The sequence below is a fragment of the Garra rufa genome, chromosome 17, assembly GCF_049309525.1.
Source record: "Garra rufa chromosome 17, GarRuf1.0, whole genome shotgun sequence".
NCBI lineage: Eukaryota > Metazoa > Chordata > Actinopteri > Cypriniformes > Cyprinidae > Garra > Garra rufa.
The window spans coordinates 25,200,098-25,222,538 of NC_133377.1; the positions used below are offsets into that span (position 1 = coordinate 25,200,098).

Sequence of the window (22,441 nt, forward strand, 5' to 3'; positions counted from 1 at the left end):
TGAAAAAAAAAACAATTAAAAAAAAAAAAATAAATAAAAATAGTTTTAGCTTATTACTAGTTAGACTACCCAGCTAACATTCACACAAACATTGGCAGAGGCATTTTTTGATACATATTAAAAACATTTTTTCATTTTTAACATACTGAAATGTCTTTCTTTTAAAAGAACACAGATTAAGAATAAAATACAGAATAATCCGAGGCTTTTGCATATAAAAAAAAAAACAATACAACATAAATCCTTCTGCCTCTAGTCTAGTCAGTGAATAATGCCTTGTAATAATAGTTACTTTAACATCCCGAATCATTTCATTAATGACCTGTAAGCATACACAGAATTTATACAGAATTCTGATATTCAAATTTGTTATGGATTATACCTTAAACTACCAAGAAGAGTGCACTATAAGCCCCTTTTACTACATTTAACCATATTTACACTAAGCAGATTTTCCTTCAAAATGTGTGTAGAAATGTGCAGATGAGTGCAGATTTCATCAGGGCCTGATGATCAGGAAAAAACACGGAGTGAACTCTCAGTCAGAATCAGTGAGTACAGTATATGTGACCCTGTACCACAAAACCAGTCATAAGGGTCCATTTTTTTGAATAAATAAGCTTTCCAGTGATGTATTGTTTGTAAGGATGGGACAATAGTTTGGCCGAGATATAACAATTTGAAAATCTGGGCTCGTATTCACAAAACATTTTATCTTACCACTAAGAGTTCTCCTAAATAGCAGCAAAAGTTTTTAGCTAAAAGTTTCTCTTAAAATTTATTAACAAAGCTTCTGAGACAAACTTCTGCTAAGGAATCGAGAGAAGTCTTAAGCTAAGAGTAAGGGTGGGGTTGACCTCGTTGCTATGGATGATGTCAGCATGCCTACTAACTATGCACACAGTGATTGGCTGATAGGGGAGGGGTCTCTGTCAGAGATATGTTCATAGAAATATTGTAGAGCACAATATAATGTTATCAAATAAAGTTTTTAATTTTTTTTGCCACAGTCAAATAAAGATTTTTAAAAAATGCAGGCTAATTAAACAAGTATATGTTCAGCTAATTGTCAGCCTAAACAATTAGCTGATATGCATATAAACAGCGTTTTTATCAACAGAATAGAATAATCATGGCTGATGGTAAGATATGCACCTAACTTAAAAGAAAACCAAACTGTTCCGAGTTTGGATAACCTCCAAAACCAAAAAAGTTGCGTGGGAAAACATATGTGTGCAAATAAATACAGAGTGTTTCTACAAAGTTTAAATTCCTAGGTTTAAGTATCCATTTTAGGATAGATTGGATTTGGTCTAGTGACTTAGGAGTCCTCCTTAATACTCCTATGTTTCACAGATTTAGGAGCTAGTTTTAGCGCTAATATGCTTTGTGAATTACTCTTAGAGCAAAAATGTAGTAGTCCTAAATTTAGAATTGACACGCCCTTTATTTTTAAGATTTTCTCCTAAATCGTTAAGTTATGAGGTACTTTTAGCCTTTAAGATGTTTTGTGAATATGGGCCTTGGAATCTAAGGGTGCGAAAAAAATGAAATACCGAGAATGTTGCCTTTTAAAGTTGTCCAAATGAAGTTCTTAGCAATGCGTATTACTAATCAAAAATTAATTTTGATATATTTACAGTATGGAAATTTACAAATTATCTTCATGGAACATGATCTGTACCTAATATCCTAATTATTTTTCGAATAAATAAAAATCATTAACTTTGACCCATACAGTGTATTTTTGCCTATTGCTACAAATATACACTTCCCTCCAAAAATTTGGAAACACCCTGAAAAGTGGGGTTTTGGACAATATTGGCATGAATCCTTTTTAATTTGTGATCATTTTGCACTGATAAGGGACAACACAAACTACGAAAGCATATTTTATTACATAAATGGTTTATACATAGAAAAAACTCGAAAAATTTTCGATTGATCAAAAATATCCACCATTAGCAGCTATTACAGCTCTGCATTGTCTGGGAATCCAAGCTGTCATTTTATTCAAACATTGACTTGATAAATTACTACAAGCCTCCTGAAGAATTTCCCAAAGATGATTTACACAATGCTGATATCGTCCAAAACCACACTTTGCCATGGGTGTTTCCAAACGTTTGGAGGGCAGTGTACCTGTACTACTTAAGACTGGCTTTGTGGTCCAGGGTCACATGTGTGTAGGTTTAAAAACATGAGAAGACACTAAATGTTGTTTACTACAGAGTATTATGTATGTTATGTTTGTGTTATATTTTCTCTCAGGTCTACTGCCCCACTTTGTTATGTTTCACATGGCTTATTTTGTCATGAGTATGTAAGATTGGTTAGTCACTTGTCTATGCTTGCTTCTACAGTCTATACTGCCCTTTAACTAACTCATTACTCAGCAGGTCACTCTTGTTTTGTGTCAATGTCTTCTTGCTGTGCTGGTTTCTCAGGTTTGTGCTGATCTGTGGTATATGGCTTGGTGGTGGTGGTGGTGTCCTCTGCATGGGATGCATTTTGTTGGTTGCTTGTCGTGTTATGAGTCTCTTGAATCTGCTGGTCCCTGTCATGCATGTTAATATCTGGTTCATATTTATGATTCAGTACGTTCTCGTAAATTTCTGCTGCATGACAGTTCTCTGACTCTGGTTTGTGAGAATCACTCTTATTTTCACCACTTTCTAGCTGTCTGCTCAGTTTCTGCTGGTTGCTGGTGGAGTCAGTGGCCTTTATCGCCCCCTTATGGTCTTTTTGTGCCGTTGCATGCAGAAGCCAGTCGTGCTGCAGGGTTTGACTAGCTGTCAAACGCCTTTTCGGGTTGACCTCCAGCAAAGCCCTGACTAGAGCTTTAGCCCCTGGAAAAAATGAACCAAATGAACCAAAAATAAAAATTCTCTCATTTACTCCACCTCTGAATATAGTGCACAAATTGTAATGAAGAATTCCTTCTTGGAAAAAGGAATGTATGCAAGTTTAAAAACAACATGGTATTGAGTAAATGATAATAGACTTTTCTGTTTTGATTGATCTAACTCTTAAATCTCTGTATTTGTAGGGGGTCAAATGCTGGAGTTCAGTATCTCACCCTCAGATACATTATCCCAGTAAGGGGACAGAAAGTGGACTTCTCCTTTCTGGATGAGACGGAATAGTTCCTCTTGATTACGATCTGGACTGCGGAATGGAGGAAACCCGCTGAGCAGCACAAACAGTATGACACCCATTGCCCAAACATCTACTTCAACACCGTAACCTGTTCATACAAAGACATATACATGCACATAGCTGAACATTTTAAATATCATTCATGTCAGATGTTACTGTCATGTTATTAATCATTTTAATCATTTTTTAGATTTAGGACAGAGCTGTTGCTCAGTTTTTTTGTGTCCAACCAGTCCCAGCTGATCTAAATGAGTATAGACTTTACCTGTCTCAGCAAGTATCTCTGGAGCAACATATGTAGGTGTGCCACAGACTGTGAACACTGGCTCCGTTACCACCATGGCTAATCCAAAATCAGCCAACTTCAGATTTAAACCTCCATTTCCATTCCGCTGTACCTAATTATCAGTTAAGAGAGAGAGAGAGAGAGAAATACACATCATTTTATTCTATTTTAAATCTATTATTTTAAATGCATGACCATTTTTTAAAATGATAAATAACAAACTAGCTGGGACTGCAAGTTTTTCTGAGGTAATGAGCTACAATTTCCAAGGAGTGGCGCTGTAGCGCAACCAAACTTTACATCGCTGCTTTTACTGTGTGAGAGTTGAGGGAAAAATTATAGTGTTCGAAAAGTCCGATTTATTCGAATAAATGGGTTAATCTTAAATGGTTTTCTCTGATATGTAGTATTGTAAAATCAAATTAATTCAAATTTTTCTTATGTTTTATGAAAAGGAACAGATTCACAGATTAACTGTCCATGTACAATATGATTCAACGATTCCTTGTCTAATGATTCACCGATTCTCTGTCCAATTCCCATGTTTTTCACTAGTTAATGTGTGAAACAGTTCAGTTTTGTTGTATTAGGTAGTATTTATATAATTCAATAGTATATAATTTGCTTGTAATATAATATATAAAGTGAAATAATGCTTAACATTTAGTATTGTACTTTGAGCAGTGTTGTTACCCAGATGGCACACATATATCTGCAAGATGTCTGTTAAGGATCTCTTGATCTGGAAAGCATCTGCTGTGTACAAACATCAGATAGACATCTGTAAGATGTCAGTTTTTACATACATTCTAAATCATAAACATCTTAAAGACATCTAATAGATGTCTGTTTGACATCTGATGTCGTATAGACGTATTGCAGATGAGCAAAAACTCCTTAAAGCAAAAAATACTTCCTGCAGATGTAAATGCAGACTTCAAATATCAGGGTAGTGTTAAGCAGTGTAAAAACTAAAACTATAAAAAAATAAAGCTGAAATAAGATATAAATAACAGATAAAAACTTTAAACCTAAATAACTAAATTGATTAAATAGTGTAAAATGGCTTTTTAAACTTGTAAATAAATTATAGAGGGTTTGCACTTATGTCACGGTTTGGTCAGTTACCTGGATACATGACTATTGGAGATACTCAGATGTAAACAACAGCATGGATTGCACAGTTAATGTACTGCTGAATACATTTTTCTGCTAATTTATGCTGTCTAAACCATGGGGAAAATGTCTGGAAGCTGTTAAATCCTATATAGAAGGACTTAATAAGCAGGAAATGGTGCAATATTTTGACAATCTAAAGTTAACCCATAAGGACCCACTGTGACGCGGGTGTCACAAACAATTGTGATAATCTGGAAAGATCTTTTTAAAGTATTATCCCTCATTTTCAACTCGGGAAGTCCCAAAGTGACATATAAGTAACATCCAGGTTCAGTCACGTGAGAATGTGTGCACTTTTTGTTGTCATGGCAACATTTCCAAAATGGTGGACTGTCTGGTGAGCACATGTTGCAGTGTCAGCAATTTTTAAAGATGCTTGTTTTTGTTACAAAAGGTGTGTTTCAACCCATTCAACTATTCTAATGTTTTAATAACACATCCTAGGTGACAATTACCATGATTTTTATACATTTCTTGAACAAAATGATATAAAACAAGTTATGAAGATATTGTGGTGACATATATGTCACATCGGGCTGTTAACCTTAAAATGGTAGGTGGAATTTTGATGTGACATATTTGTCACATTAAGACAAATGGTAATGAACTGCTCAATTAATTTAGCTGATTAAATTATTTTAGTGTTATATACTTTCTATATATGCAAATTGACATGTTAGTGCTGTGGTTTTGAGTTTTTAGGTAGTGGCCCCAAAATGGCTTGCATGTCTGTCTAATAGGGTCATTACATTACTTTTATTCAGAAAGTGAATGCATTAAATTAATTAAAAGTGACTGTGAAGACATTTATAATGTTACAAAATATTTCAGTTTCAAACAAATGCTGTTATTTTGAACTCTATATATTTATCAAAGAATCCTGGATGAAAATGTATCATGGTTTCCACAAAAATATGAAGCAGCTCAACTGTTTTTATTATTGAAAATAATAGTAAATGTTTCTTAAGTAGAAAATCAGGATATTAGAATTATTTCTTATGGATCATGTGACACTGAAGACTAGAGTAATAATTAATTACATTTTAAAATATGTTCAAATAGAAAACAGTTATTTTAAATCGTAACAATATCTCATTATATTATTGTTTTACTGCAAATGTATTTGCCACTTCGTATAAAGCTATAGTACAATTAGTCAAATTCCAACATGGACTAGATATGTAGTGTGCACTCATCTTTAAGTGCATGTTTAACATGTTGACCTCCAGTGTGAGGTAGTTATTTATTTTTATTTAGTTCACTCATTTTCGAGTTGTGAAAACATGAACAACCATACATCAAAAAAGGTAGAATTTTGATGTTTCGAAAGAGTTGTTGTAAAATGTAATGGTCACAGTTATGTGGCTTTGAAACATGTTATGGAAAAGCCAATAAAAAGAAAAAATTGATTTATGTAGCAAATAAAACTGACAAAATGTACTTTTTTCAATTGTGAAATAAATGCCCATTGTGACATATATGTAACATGAAAAATTAATTATAAACGCCCAATGTTACATATATGTAACATTACAGATCTTTCACAAAGAAGGGTTGCATTTCAAAAACAACTGCAGAAACATGTTATAAGTGGTCCATTTGGTCTGTATTATATGCCTCATAATTTTCCTATAAGGAGAAATCGGTCCGGGTTCTTATGGGTTAATAGGTGGTAAAGATAAGTATGAGCAGTATTAATTAAGATGTTAGCCTAATATTTAATCTACCTGGTTGGTAATGATAAGAACAAACAAGATTCTTTGTTTGGCCAACCACAATAATACAATAAATCTATAATACTCCAAATGTTTTTTTTTTCTTTTCGTTTTTTCCCCCCAATTTGACCGATTAGTACAGCCCAAAACATGACAATAATTGACCATTTCAGCCGCAATAATTGGCAAAATATGCAAGTTTAGTTGCTTTAGTGCCATTGTTTACATTCAGTGTCGCCAATATGGACGATTGATGCTCTTGTGAAAACACTCCATAGATTATTGCAGTATGTTTTACAACAAAATACTTCAAAATAGGTTCAGTTGTTAATTTCACGTTTAATTCAATGTGTTATTTGTTAGCAGTTTTTTTTTTTCAGTTAATTAGCAATTTCTGAAGTATACTTGTTTCAAAGAAAATTCCACACCAATTTATTTTCGGGGGAAAGAAATATAAAAAAATACAAATGACAAAATACTAAAATGAAAACAGAAATTTGAACATAAACCTTAAATTCACACTAAAAAACAATGCAGAAGTAAGTCTATTTCTGGTTCATTATCTGCTATAGGGAAATAACGAGAAGAATAACAACATGCAGTAAACGGTAAAACAGTTTGAACTAGTGTGTTCATAATTAAAATAATACATTTAAATAATATGGTAAGACACACCAATTTGCAATATCAAGCAGCAAAACAAGCTGTTTTGTACTGCTAAAAACAGCTGGATGACCGGAAGCCCCATAAATTTTACAAATGGCCGTGTCCGCTCTATTAAGGTACACTCTTAAAAATAAAGGTGCTTTAAAAGGTTCTTTACAGCGATGCCATAGAAGAACCATTTTTGGTTCCACAAAGAACCATTCAGTCAAAGGTTCTTTAAAGAACCATCTCTTTTATACCTTTTTATAATCTGAAGAACCTTCTTTCCCCACAAAAAACCTTTTGTGAAACAGAAAAGTTCTTCAGATGTTAAAGGTTCTTAATGGAACCATGTAGACAAAAAAGTCTTCTAGGGTGAAGCACCTTCTTTTTTAAGAGTGTAGATAAATACTAAAATAACACTGATCTTGAGTAACTCTTATCTCTTACCAGTAGGTTTTCAGGTTTGATGTCTCGATGTGCGATGCTCTTGCTGTGGATGTATTCCAGTGCCTGACTGATGTCTCTGACCATGCATGCAGCACTTGGCTCAGTAAACCTGCCGCTCTGAGTGATGGCATCAAACAGGTCTCCACCGGTCACCAGCTCCATCAGCAGGTAAACATGGGTGTCCGTGTGATGAGAGCGAAACAGCTGGATGAGCCGAGGATGTTCCAGACTACGCAGCAGGGCGATCTCATTCTGAATCATGTGACCGCGTCCCTGCAGCTTTGCGTTGTCCACAATCTTCATAGCGAAGGTTTCAGCCAGGCCTCTCACACGGCACTCCCTGACCACCGCAAAGTTCCCGTCTCCTACCACACGGCCCATGTCGTAGCAGCGCTCAATGTCCTCCGGCGACACTTCGGCACCATCAGGTAGTATGTTACTCTGTGAGTCTTTCTGCTCAGCTGTTTGCTGCTTATTAACATCCTGCTCAGTTATTGTCTCCAAATCCTGGTTTTGACTAACAGTTGGGTTAGATTTTGTATTGGCAACATGCTTGTTTGCTTTCTGTGATCTTTGTGGTGTTTTTTCCATGTTGTTTTGAGATTGAATACTTTTATTACTGTGGTTATTTGGCCTGTCTGGTTGAGAACATCGACTGCTTCTGATTGGAGGTATAGGAGGACCGCATCCTCTACAGCTCCGGCAGTAAACAGCTTCTCTATTTCCTTCCTCCTTCTTTATCTCCTTCTCCTCCTCACCTCTCCTCCTCCACAGTTCTTTCTGCCTTTCTTTCTTCACCTTTTCTTTTTGCCTTCCAATAGGCTGCAAGTTGTTGACAACTGGTTGGTTTACGTGTTCATTATGTACCGTAGGTAAGGACATCTCAGCTCCGGCGTCATCATCATGGAAACCACTATCTGCCTTAGTGGCCTTGGGTCTCAAGATACGCTCCCATACCCTCAGCAGGTGTTCACAATGGCTGGGGTTCTCCGGATATAACTCATCTAGAGCTACATGTACCTCATCAAGAGATGGACGGCTATTCCCAAAGGCCAAGAACGCATGGTCAAAGCGAAAGAAGTCAGCAAGGCTGTGGATTTCTCGGCCCGCGGGGCTAAAGAGTCGTCGTATTCGAGCGTTGTTCCAGCAGGGGAAGCCAAGCGCCTCGGACACGTCTGCCATTAGCTGCTCGAACGTCTGCACAGCGCGCCGGTTTAACAGCAGTGAGATCTTCCGCACACTCTCTTGTCCACATGGCCGCACCACGGTCACAATTCGTGGGCGCACTGGGCTTGATTCTGCGTGCCTGGCATGGTAGCCGCTTGCCCTAGATACTCCTGCTTCCTCCCAGTGATACACAGGGCTTTCTGAAGGCCTGAAGTCTGTGGGAGGCCTTCGGGGTCTTGATCTGTGCAGGTAAGATGGAAGAGGTTGCCGAGGGGCGGCATTTGGGCATTTTGGCAGTTTAATCCTTTGATCTGGAACACATAAACATGTAGGACATGATTTGAAATGTTAGGATAAAATTTGTTGGGGTTTTTTGTTAGTAGAGGAAGGTATCCAAAAATATGCTTTGTTCAGGATAGAACAATTTGCTTGATCAGATTTTGGAGGGGAAAAAAGCATATGCAGGTGAATTAAAGAGGAAGTGTGCAACATTAATAATTAAGAGCAGGTGTGTATTGAGGAGCAATGCCGAGACATGCAGATTCTCAAATTGCACCTCATGCTCCAGGGGTAACGGAAAAGGATCAAATCTGATCGTGCCGGATCACTTTACTCTGGAACGCAGCTTGTTTTTCTTTCGTTCTTTTTTTCTATGCACTCCCTAAACACACTTCTTTAAGTGGAAGGATGCTGGTAGGAGGCATTAAGAAACTGAACCCCCCAAAACAGTCAAAGATGCTGTTTCAATACTAATAAGCTTCTTTTGAAAGGACTGTTACTGAAGCACAGCCATTGTAAAACAATTTAAACATTAACCTATTGTTCTTGTTGCTTTGCACAAAGCCATATTGAAAGTCATAGTAGTTTTTATATTTAATCAAGTTTGAAAATACACATTTATTAATGACATATAAACCAGTCATAAGTAGCAGGGGTATATCAATAGCAACAGTCAAAATACATTATCAATGTTTCTTTTATGCCAAAAATCATAAAGATATTAAGTAAAGATCCCGTTACATTAAGATATTTTGTAAATTTACTACTGTAAATATTAAAACGTAATTTATGATTAGTAATATGCATTGCTAAGAGCTTCATTTGAACAACTTTAAAGGTGATTTTCTCAATATTTTGATTTTTGAGCACCCTCAGATTCCAGATTTTCAAATATTCTCTAGTTCTAACAAAGCTACATCAATGGAAATCTTATTTATTTAGCTTTAAAATTATGAAATGATGTATAAATCTCAATTTTAAAAAAATGGACCCCTTATGACTGGTTTTGTGGTCAAGGGTCACAAATAATGTTATTTATCTAAATAATAATATCATACTGATTGTTTCGTTTATTCATTGTCAGGATGGCAAGAATCATATAGCGACATTTTTTGTTAGCCTGCGTGATCCTGATAATGTGGACTAGTTAACTGACCTAGTTAAACTTTTACAGTCATTGCCCCATTTCATTTAATGTATTTATTTATTAATCATTCGAACTCACCTGTCAGTCCCCATCTGGGTCTCGGTGGCTCTCGCCCCAGTCGCTGGTTCCACACCGGTGTCATTCTGTTCCACTGCTCGTAGTATCTTCAGTATTAGTGCAGATATAAAGCCATGAGTCTGACTGACTACCCATACTGTCCTAGAGATGTCCGGCTGGTTTACAAAATGGTTTAAAAGTCTGTAGCCATGATGAAATCAACGCGCACCTCTAAAGAAACTTGTCAGTATTTTTGAGGGTTCCTGAAAGTTTGAAAAAACAGCGCTGAATTTAAAGCTTTGAATCGGACTGTGCGCACCCAGCCAATATTCAATCAGCGTCTATCAGACATGAGGTAACACGGGGATATCGAGAAGCCGCATCTTTTGGAAAAGCTACGAGCGCGTTACCGGATACTCCGCATCCTGCTGCAAGCGCGTCTCCCCGGTAACCCACAGAGAACTGAAACACACACACACACACACACACACACACACACACACACACACACACACACACACACACACACACACACACACACACACACACACACACACACACACACACACATGTTGGGTTTACATGTTTTATGGGGACATTCCATAGGCGTAATGGTTTTTATACTGTACAAACCGTACTTTCTATCGCCCTACACCTACCCTACACCTAAACCTAGCCCTCACAGGAGATTGTGCACACTTTTACTTCATCAAAAAAACTCATTGTGCATGATTTATAAGCCTGTTTCCTCATGGGGACCTGAGAAATGTCCCCACAATGTCAAAATCTACTGGTATTCCTATCCTTGTGGGGACATTTGGTCCCCACAACGTGATGAATACCAGGTACACACACACACAAAGACAAAGGTTTGTTTGACTACATTAGTGAGGGGTTTTCGTCATATTTCGCTGTATTAGTAAGGGCTCTCACAAAATACACCTATAGCAGTGCCTATAGCTCATACCCGTATGGGGTATTTATTAAATGCAGTTTTCTAAAATGAAATGTATTATTCATTTAATGTTATGGCATAAAATGTATTATATGTTATTGCTGGCACATTTTAGCCACCTTAAGTGATGTTAAGTGATCACCTTAAGTGATCTCTAGCGAATGATGATTATAATAACTTGGAATATTTTAATATTTGCCATTATTAGTGAAATTAGTATGGATGCAGTGAAAGAAACTAATTCAATTTAATTAAATAAATCAGTCTGTTTCCTAATTTCATAAACCGACTTTCACATTTTCTGCCTTACCAGTCAGAAGTTTTTGAACAGTAAGATTTTGATGTTTTTTAAAGAAGTCTCTTCTGCTCACCAAGTCTGCATTTATTTGATCTAAAGTACAGCAAAAACAGTGATATTGTGAAATATTTTTACTATTTAAAATAACTGCTTTCTATTTGAATATATTTTAGAATGTAATTTATTCCTGTGATTTCAAAGCTGAATTTTAGCATCATTACTCCAGTCACACGATCCTTCAGAAATCATTCAGATTTGCTGCTAAATGTAACAAGGAGGGTCAGAGACGTGCGGATCCATTCACAGCATTTATTCCAAACAAACAAACAAACACAAAGGGGGCAGGCAGAAATCGTGGTCAAAACAGGCAGAAAGGTCGGGGCTGGCAGCGAGAATCAAAACACGGGAAGGAGTCCAGGAATCAAAAACACAGGAAATCAAACACGGGAATAAACGCTCGGAAATACAGACCAGGAGGAACAATAAGGCTGTGTCCAAATTCAGGGTCTACATCCTTCGGAGGACTCATTTGAAGGATGTTACATCACAGCGCCGCGACGAAGGCTGTCCAAATTCATAGGATCCTTCAAATGCGGCCCACAAATACATCCTCCTTTTCCCCGAATTTGAAGGATGGGTCTGGTGGATCCTTTCCCGTCCTACCTATCCCACAATTCCTTTCGGCAGAGCGCTTCCAGAATTTTCAAATAATGGCGGACGAAGCAAGCGGTAGTAATGATGGAAGTTTTAAAAAAACTGGCGTTTCAAAAAATATTTTTTTACAGCGGTTGTCTAGTTAGGCCTTTGGTTTTAGCGTTAAGCTTATTTTTTTACATTTGTATGTATATATGTTAAAAAACATCACTTTCGTAAACTAGCTTCTTTCTTACTGCCTGTGTGAATATCCCCTTACACACAGCTAATTTCTTGTTAGTGACTGAAGATGTTTTTAACGCTTTTAGGGATGAAAGAGTAGTTATTATGTTTTGTGCAGTACAGATAACCTTACTTCTTGCTTAGCGCTGTCACGGTTGCTAGGCGACACGATATGAACAACGGGGAAGGGAGGGAACTGAAAGAAGTGTAGGCTGTCCAAATTCACAGACACCTACTTCCAGGTTTTGCGGTCTTTGGAGGACCCCTCCTCCTTCAACCTGGTAGGAAGGATCCTAAGGAGGATGCAGACCCTGAATTTGGACACAGCCTAAGACTTCGCAGAGTGGCTGTGTGTGGGAGAAGCTTAAATGCAGTCAGTGTGATGAGGTGCAGCTGTGAGCGGTAATCAGTAAAGTGAGAGCAGGTGAATGCAGTGATTAGTGCAGTGGCTTGTGGGAAATGAAGTCCATGAAGTGTGGTGCAAGAGTTCATGATGACAGGATAGACCAGATACGTGACACTAAAAAAATTGTATTATTAATATAATGTTAAAAACAGCTGAGTAGACTTTTTCAGGTTTCTTTGATGAATAGAAAGTTCAGAAGAACAGCATTTATCAGAAATAGAAATCTTTTGTAACATTATAAATGTCATTATCATCATTTTGATCAATTCATTAAAAGTATTGATTTCTATAATTTCCTTCCAAAAATAAAGCCTTTTAATGACATAATGTATAATGTTACAGAAGCTTTTTATTTCAGATTATTTCTATTCATCAAAGAATCCTGAAAAAAATGTACTCAACTGTTTTAAATATTGATGATAATAATAATAATAATAATAATAATAATAATAATAATAATAATAATAATAATAATAAAGGAGAATCATTCTGAAGGATCATGTGAAACTGAAAACTGGAGTAATGGTGCTGAAAATTTAGCCTTGATCACAGGAATGAATATTCAAATGAAAAGCATGTATTTTAAATAGTGGAAATATTTCTTAATATTACTGCTGCTTCTTTATTTTGGATCAAATAATGCACGCTTGGTGAGCAGAAGAGACTAATAACCTTATAAATCTTACTGTTCAAAAACGTTTGACTCGTAGTGTAGTCTATATAGGCATACATCTGTTTCTGCCAACCTCCTATATTCGTTGCCTTCCTTATTTTGGTTTAAGGTAGGCCTGTAATTAATGTAAACTTCTCAAGACTTCACTTTGTGTTTGCAGGTCTCTCAGTATCGTCATGGTTACTGTTAACACAGCAGTGCCGCTTTGTGAGCATGTTTGCGCTGGCCTTTGCTGTGTGTGGACAGCTGTAAATGGGTATCCGGGCTGCATCCACATGTCCATTAGAGGGCAGTGTGCGTTAGGGGGTAGCGGGGCATGGAGGAGAGGGGTGGAATCAGTTTACAAGCTTTTCCAACAACATATGCCTCAAACACTGACAAAACAGGCGTGCATGATGCTAACATTGGAAAACCATTCAAAATCATTCTTGACATTCACTTAGGCCTACTTGTTGCAATTGAATTTGCTTAATGTGTTTTTAATATTGGAAGGACAATGAAACATTTGAATTCGTCACGTAAATAGATGACACGTACACGTTAGTTTAATTTCGCATAAATATAAAGTCAAGTTCGGCGAGTAAACGTGAGTAGGCTACTATATTTTTGTATGTCTTTATTGTGAATTTACACACACACACACATATATAACATAACTCTTTGTTTTGTTTAAAAAAATAGTAGATGGTTAGCTAATTGTACTATGTAGACTACAATTTATGATCTTTTAAAACATGGACCATTATTAGCATAATATTGTTCGACGCATATTAACAATTAGAAGACCTCCATATTGAATTCAGGACTCTGGAAACGAATATTTAAAATGCTACTGTCCAGAACCTAACAGACATGCCAACAAGATATGTAAGTATTTATACTATGTAGTAACAGCGGTTGGATTTGAGACCTGTGTTTGTAACTTGGACTTTGTTTACCGTGATTTCATGATCTGTGTTTTGTATGCTTTAAAAGGGGGTTGACTATGGCAAGCCGTTTTAGCCTAAAATAAAGCGTTACTCGTCGTAATTGCATTTTTGCTAGTAACAATTAAATTAGAGAGCTATATAATTCAATTCCTACTAGTAACAATGCCAATCAGAGTGCTCTCTAAATCAATTTTTACTAGTTACAATTACAATTAGAGAGCTCTCAATTCAATTTTTACTAGTAACAATTCCTATTAGAGAGCTCTACAGATACATTTTTACTAGTCATATGTCTCCATTGACTTCCATTCATTTTTAATTACAGAGCTCTACAGAATTTTACTATTAAGAATTCCAATTACAGAGCTCTCTAATTCAGTTTTTACTAGTAATAATAATTCAGATTAGAAAGCTCTTTAATTTAATTATTGCTAGTAAAAATGCAATTAAAGAGTTTTTACAAGTAAAAAACCTCATTAAAGATATGTTTAATTGCAGAGCTCTGTAATCCAATTAAAGAGCTCTAATTCAGTTCTTACTAGTAAAAGCTGAATTAGAGAGCTCTTTAATTGGAATTATTACTAGTAAAAATATTTTTAGTGAGTTCTCTAATTGGAATTGTTACTAGTAATAATTCAATTGTAGAGCTTTCTAACCAAAATTCTTACTAGTAAAAATTCTGTTGTAGAGCTCTGTAATTAAAAATGAATGGAAGTCAATGGAGACATATGACTAGTAAAAATTCGTCTGTAGAGTTCCCTAATTGGTATTGTTACAATAATTGAATTAGAGAGCTCTCTAATTGTAATTGTAACTAGTAAAAATTGAATTAGAGCGCTCTCTAATTGTAATTGTAACTAGTAAAAATTGATTTAGAGAGCTCTCTAATTGGCATTGTTACTGTTAGGAATTGAATTATAGAGCTCTCTAATTTAATTGCTACTAGTAAAAATGCAATTACGATGAGTTATAGGGTTGTGCCGATAGACGATTGTATCGTGTATCGACGATAGTCAGAGATATCGCCTGTTGCTGATGCCTTTGACGATAGTAAGACGATTATTATAATTATGCGTCAAGAGGCACCTAACTTTAGCGATGCAGCGCGGAGAGCCAGTTCTAGGATGCCTCAGAAACTACACACAAGCATAGAGTAGCCGCGTCGCACCACAGATGTGTGCCTTGTAAATGGGTAATCATGAAGTGTACATAGATTAAGTGTAGATCTAAGGTTAGATAGTCATTAGGATAACAGAGGTACTAAAATGTGGTTTAGGATGAATTAAATACGATATGAGTATCCGTCTGTATATAGTAGAAACATTCACCTCAGTAACATCTATATGCGTTAACTAGAATTACGATGCGATAAAAAGGCGCTAAACATGTGCACGTGAATTGCACGCGCATCGCTTCTCTACATTCTATATGAACTGAACTACAGCATGAACTGATGACAAAGATCAGACATACAGTGGTAACATTATCGCAATATGACGGGTATAGAAAGATACATTCATTTACATTCATGCACGCACATTTACTGCTCCCTGAAGATAACAGAGAATGAAACCGAAAGTAACCTCTCCGACAGAACTACAGTCAGCCTCTGTACACGCACAACTGTGTCACAAATCACATGCACTACCCTAACAAAACGAATAAGGAATTTATTACATATTGACACATTTACATATTATTAAATAAATTACCACGATAGTATCGTGTATCGGCGATCTCAAAGGCTGACGATAGGACGATATGAAAATTGAGCATATCGCCCAACACTAATGAGTTACGCTTAGTGTATTTTAGGCTAAAACGGCTTGCCATAGGTTGACATCTCACCTCTTTCTCTAAAACTGCTCCCTCACTCCCTCACTGTCTCTTCCCCCTGTTTCTCTCCACCACCTGTTTGTGTCAAATGTGAAAACACATGAACTCTGCATACCGTGTTTAGTCACACATTTGTGTTGGGTTAAACACAGTGACAGTCCAGTCATTGTAGAGTGTGTTTTCAAATACCAAGTGTATAAAGGTGAAAACCTGCATATTATAAATCACTCCAAAAGAGCCGTTATACAACACGTAAGGTTATATCATCAGTGCCTTTGAGAGAACTTGGCTATATTTTACATCATTTGGTTTACATGGATAATACACGCTTCCAAAGTCAACTGAAAAAATAAAATAAAATGGGAGAGCAGGAATAGAGTACCTGTGTAACTGAAAGTGCAAATTGTCTTTGCTTTGCCACTTTAGCCAACAACCATACAAACTGAAACATTATAGTAAGGGATTTTAGCTATAAATGACCAACTTCTATAATTCAAAATGTTTTGTTTTTTTCTTATTTGTTAAACAAACAATCTGAATATTGTCAATACTGACACACCTGGAATACCTGCAGTTTATGAGAGATTTATCTTGCATTTATAAAACAATTCCGCAGCAATTGATCAAAGTCAATTGATAATAATCTGCAGATTAGATAGAGTATGGTATGATAGCTATAAAAGATAATGAAATAGAAATGCAAATATCTGTGAGAAGTGACGAAGAGAAGGGTGTGTGTCTGTGCGTATTTGAACATGCTGAAACAGGTGCATGTTTCAAAGGATGTGTGAACCTTTCACATTATGTTCCCACAGGGGAATGATGAGTACAAATGGGAAAATCCTGAAACATTTCCTCCAAACAAACCTCCAAGAAAGTGAACTGGGTCTTAGGAATTGTAGTTATTAGTGTTGTGCAGTTTGTGTAGTCACACAGTGTTATTTATATACTATCATAGTGTTTATTAATATTTTGAATTATTATTTTTTAACTTACTTTTTTAAAGTGATGGTTTAAGTTTTAGTAACTTTGTTATGCCTTCGTCATTTAAAAAATAAATAAAAAATCATACATATAGCTTACATTTTTTTATATTAGTAGTAGAGTAGTGTTAGTAGTTTTATATTCAGCTGCAGTATATTATTTCAATACATGCTTTTTTTTTATTGTATTTCAATCACTGATAACAATTTTTAATACTTTTAGATTTAGTTAAAGGGGTAGTTAACCCAAAAATTTAAATTCTGTCATTGATTACTCTCCCTTATGTTGTTCCAAACCTGTAAGATGTATTTTTGTTTTCTTTGCGCCCAGAAAGTATTCTTGTAGTTTCATAAAATTATGGTTGAACCACTGATGGACCATTTTAACAATGTCCTTACCTTTCTGTGCCTTGACCCTAGTTATTTAAGTTATTTTTGATTAAATCTGAGAGCTTTCTGACCCTACAGACAGAAAGCTCTCAGATTTCATCAAAAATAACTTAATTTGTGTTCCAAAGATGAATGAAGGACTTACTGGGTTAAAAAGACATGAGGGTGAGTAATTAATGACAGAATTTTCATTTTTGGGAGAACGATCCCTTTAACATTAACAAATCTTCAATATCTAAATTTTTTATTTGCCTGTTATAGAAGGGTGTGGACTCCTTTAAAAAAATACCTTACCATGAATTGATATTTTTGGGGGGGTTTTACAGATTAGTTTGCTACATTTGGCTTTTCCTTAAAAGCTGTCGTTGATCGAAAGAACCTGCACCAGATGTCTAATGTACATGAACTATAAAACAGCTGCTCTCTGATAACAATCTTCAACCTAACGTTACAAACTATAAAAAATTCAAGAGTTCAGCATTAACCAGGACCTTAATGTGTGCAATCTTGGTATTCAGACCCTTCCCGCAGCTGTGTGGGGAAAAGCTGTTCCGCACACGCATGCTGAAACAACTGTGCATTTCAGACCGCGTGGCCTCACTTACAAACACTTGTAAATTCAGCCTTGCGGCTCAAAGGATGGGCTGGGAAAGAGGTTTAGCGTTTCTGGTGCAATGTTTTGGTGATTGTTGTACAAACAGCAGCTGATACGGCTAGATCTTCACTGCGTCTTACTGAGCAGAACGGCCAAACACCCAATCAAAGGGTGCAGAGGGTGGGAAGAAAGAGTCCTCTGACATAAGGTCATGTCCTCAGTGGCTTGTAAAAGAAAGAGACAAAGACAGAGAGAAGAGAATATGGCCTGACCTTGGCCCCCATATCAATCATTCCAACCCCCTCCACACGGTGCTCTCGCTCTCCCTGTCTTGCTCTCTGAATCACACTTAAAGTGAATTCATGAATTACATAATGCTTAGAATGTTCCTGAATTGTAAGTCACTTTTAATCAAAAAGCATTTGCTAAATGTAAAGAGCAAAATATCAATCCAAATGACTTTTATTTTAAACAAATGTAGCACATATTTCTCAAAAAGACATTTATTAAGTTTTTCAGTAACAAAACAATCAAAATTTTGATCAAAATGAAAGGGAAACTGACTAAAATGTACTAAAATTCAGCTTTAGACATCTGATAAAAAGTAATTGCAGATACTGGCACAGAAAAGTAGTTATTTTATTTTCTATACATTTCTATACAAGTCATTTTTAATTTAATGTTACACTGTAAAAGAGTACATTTTACAAAAAAAAAAGTACTTTATTATTATTTACGGTTACTTCAGTGTGCCATTTCTTTATAAATGTTTGTGAAAGTTAATAACAGATTCTATGCTATTTTTTTCTGTGTATGGGTCGATTTTGGATTTAAAGGGATAGTTCACTCAAAACTGTAAATTCTTTCATTAATTTTTCACCCCATAAAACGTTCGTTCATCCTTGAAACACAAATGAAAATATTTTTGATGAAATCCGAGAGCTTCCTGACCCGTTGTGGTAATCTTCATAATGGCGCGGTAATCAGAGGACAAGCGTTACTTATTTTTGTTTTCTTTGCACACAAAAATATTCTCATAGCATCGTAAAATTACGATTGAACCACTGATGTCACATGAACCAGAATTTTAATTTTTGGGTGAACAATCCCTTATATAGCACATGCTCATTTGCCCAATTTTTACATTTACATTATCTTTCCTTTCACTTAAAGGTAATTTTTAAAGCAGTCCTTGAAATCCTTTAATTTTTTTTTTCAAAACCCTGGAAAGAAATTAAGAAATGATTTTGTGCAAGAACTTTTCTGGAAAAAAAATGCAATATTATTCTCTTTGGTCTGCTAATGTGTTCTTTTGCCACCACTTCGTGGCCTATGCGTACTAGCTTGCTTGATATATGTTAGTTACGTGCATTTACACATTACATTAAGTGTTTCCTGCATGAGGTACTTTGTGTTGTACATTGCCATGACGTTCATGTGCACACAAAGCTACTATGATGGTACATCGATGTTTAACAGACACATTGTGAAACATATCAAAAATAGGCTGTGAAGTTTGAATAAAATGCTTTTTGCATAGTTGTGTTTGATACATGAAAACTATAACAATGTATCATACAAGGATTACACATAATGTAACCTTGTTCTCACTTGAAATTTGTCCCCATAGTAAGACCTTGAATCCGAGGGTATTGGACCTGGAAAGTCCTTGAAGTTAACCAAGGTGTGAGAACCCTGATTATAATGCTCTATAAAAAAAAACAACAACCCAGCACTTGGTAAAATATCAACAAACCCAGTAAACGGGTTATTTGGCCCAGTGTTTGGCTTTAATGTTTTAACCCAACCTTCTGGGTAGTTTTAATTAATTCAACTATTGCTTGAAATTTACTATATTTCTTGGATAAAATGAACCCAAAATAGATTGGAAATTAACATTGCCTTAATTGGCGTGTTAAAACTCCACCCACCAATGTGCAGAGGATAAATTGCATGTTAATAGCCTCTATCGTTATTTACACTTAGTGCAAATAGCCGCTGCCTTTATTAATATGTTCAACAAATATGTTGAATAAATGATAATTAAATAATAAACATTTTTTTTATTGCTTATTAATAAATGTTCACCTTTTAATTGTTGCCTCAATAAATTATGTGTCTGACATTAATTTACGCTCTATCTTGGGTTCATTTTAATCAAGAAAAATTTTAATTATTTAAAAAATTAATTATTTCTTGAGTTAAATAAAACTACCCAGAAGGTTAAACATTTAACCTGATTGTTGGGTCAAAATTTGAAATCCGTTTTGAAATCCATTCAGCCGTTTTCCTGTTCTGCCGATATCACTTTTAGCATAGCTTAGCATAGATCATTGAATCCTATTAGACCAATAGCATCACGTTCAAAAATGAAAGACGAGTTTCAATATTTTTCCTATTTAAAATGTATTTAAGATTAGATAAGATTAGGAACTACACTCCCATTCTGGCATAATAGTCAAGGAAGTTTGCTGCCTTAATCTGGACGCAGCAGGCAGAGTAATATCACGCAGCACAGGGTTCGAATTACGGGGAAGCTAAGGGGAGCTCGGCTCCCCTGAAAAGGATCTGGGCTCCCCTGAAAGCCTACTTTGAGACATTTAGGGGGAGCTCTAAAACACTTTCCATTTTTTGTGTCGCATATAGATTTTGATTTTCTGTACATTAAGGTTCCTGAAATAAATGATAATATTAAAAATGTGTCAAAGTTATGTGTTTATTCGCTCATTACATCACTATTTCCGAACACTATTTTCCGCAGTCTCCTGCTGTGACCATCCATGCGTGGCGGCGCTGCACTGAAATTACTACGTTTACATCACCACTTGAACTTCTCACTGAGTTGGTATTTGAATGTTAGCTTAACTTCAACACTTGGAACACTCTGTGGATACTAGTAAGAATGTCAAAAAGAGAGCAGCCAAACCTCAGTCAATTTGGATTTACCAGAGGAGTGATGACAGCGCAACAGCTAGCTTGCCGGTGTTACCGCCGCATCTGTCAAACAAGGTGCTTGCGTTTTGAAGTAAACGGTTTACTAAGTAAACAATAGGTTTACTGTAAACCTATTGTTTTAAATGCCCGAACATGCACCAAAAGCGTTAAAGTCAGTCAGGGAGGATCGGAAAATAGGGCTCCCCGAAAGCCACTTTGTAATTCGAACTCTGACGCAGCACCTGAAATTAGTTCCCAGCTAGGTTAGCATTTGCACATGTGCTGCGTGATATTACTGTGCCTGCTTCGGCCATATTACGGCAGCAAGCTTCCTTGACTATTACGCCGGAATGGGAGTGTAGTTTCTAATCTTATCAGCCTAGAAAATCACAGCTTTACATTTTCCGCTGGTTTTAGTACACACACAGAAGAGTCAAGTTTTAAATAGGACTAATATCGAAACTCGTTGGTCATTTTTGAACATGATGCTATTGGTCTAATAGGATTCAATGATCTGTGCTAAGCTATGCTAAAAGTGATATCGCTAGAACAGGAAAATGGCTGAATGGACTTCAAAATGGTAAAAATCAACTTATTAACTCAGAGGGAGATGGAGAATGAGCATATTTCCAAAAATAGTGGAGTGTTCCTTTAACCCACCTCTGGGTAGTTTTATTTAACTCTACTATTGCTTAGAATGATTATATTTCTTGCTTAAAATAAACCTACAATAGGTTGGAAATCAATATTTATTAATATGTAACCCTGGATCACAAAACAATAAGCAATAGCCAAAAATACAATGTGGGTCAAAATTATCGATTTTTGTTTTATGCCAAAAATCGTTAGGATGTTAATAAAGATCATCTTTCATTAAGTTATTTTGTAAATTTCCAACCTTAAATATAGCAAAACTTAATTTTTGATTAGCAATATGCATTGCTAAGAACTTAGTTTGGACAACTTTCAAGACAATTTTCTCAATATTTTGATTCAGATTCCAGATTTTTTTAAAAGTTGTATCTCGGACAAATATCTCAACAAACCGTACATCAATGGAAAGTGTATTTATTCAGCTTATGACCTTATGGTGGTTTTGTGGTCCAGGGTGACCTATGTTCAATAAATTAACTTTTAATAAGTTTACCTTTAATAAAAATCACCTTTTGATTATTGCTCTAGTAATTATGCGTCTGATTTTTAAATGACAACCTGTTTTGGGTTAATTTTAAGCCAGCCATATAGTAATTTCTAAACATTTAACACAACCGGTGGTTCAAAACAACCCAGTTGATGGGTTTGTCCATATTTCACCCAGCACTGGGTTGTATTTAACCCAGCAATTTTTAGAGTGTATGTTAAAGAAGCCAATACATTTACATTGATTCATTTGGCAGCCATTTTTAAAGTCAAATTCATATGGAAACTTAAAACAAAGTGAAATGCTTTTAAATGTCTTGCATCAGTTTTGCACACCCCCTG

General features: G+C 35.8%; 1 protein-coding gene across 1 annotated transcript; it reads right to left on the reverse strand.

The window, feature by feature from the left end:
* Positions 1–2,400: 2,400 nt before the first annotated feature.
* dclk3 (doublecortin-like kinase 3) lies at positions 2,401–10,169 on the reverse strand. The gene is made up of 6 exons (XM_073822461.1): positions 10,106–10,169; positions 8,085–8,912; positions 7,435–7,994; positions 3,425–3,557; positions 3,080–3,247; positions 2,401–2,849 (listed from the first exon to the last, which is right to left on the reverse strand). Exons 1-6 carry the CDS (start codon positions 10,167–10,169, stop codon positions 2,401–2,403), a joined length of 2,202 nt encoding a protein of 733 aa, XP_073678562.1.
* Positions 10,170–22,441: the final 12,272 nt, after the last annotated feature.

Excerpts from the sequence above, each read along its gene's own strand:
- dclk3 (XM_073822461.1), bottom strand. The coding sequence starts at position 10,169 with ATGACACCGGTGTGGAACCAGCGACTGGGGCGAGAGCCACCGAGACCC. Across the intron at positions 7,995-8,084 it reads TCCAATCAGAAGCAGTCGAT|CAAACAAGCATGTTGCCAAT; the intron begins GTTCTCAACCAG and ends GATCACAGAAAG. Across the intron at positions 3,558-7,434 it reads TCAAACCTGAAAACCTACTG|GTACAGCGGAATGGAAATGG; the intron begins GTAAGAGATAAG and ends ACTGATAATTAG.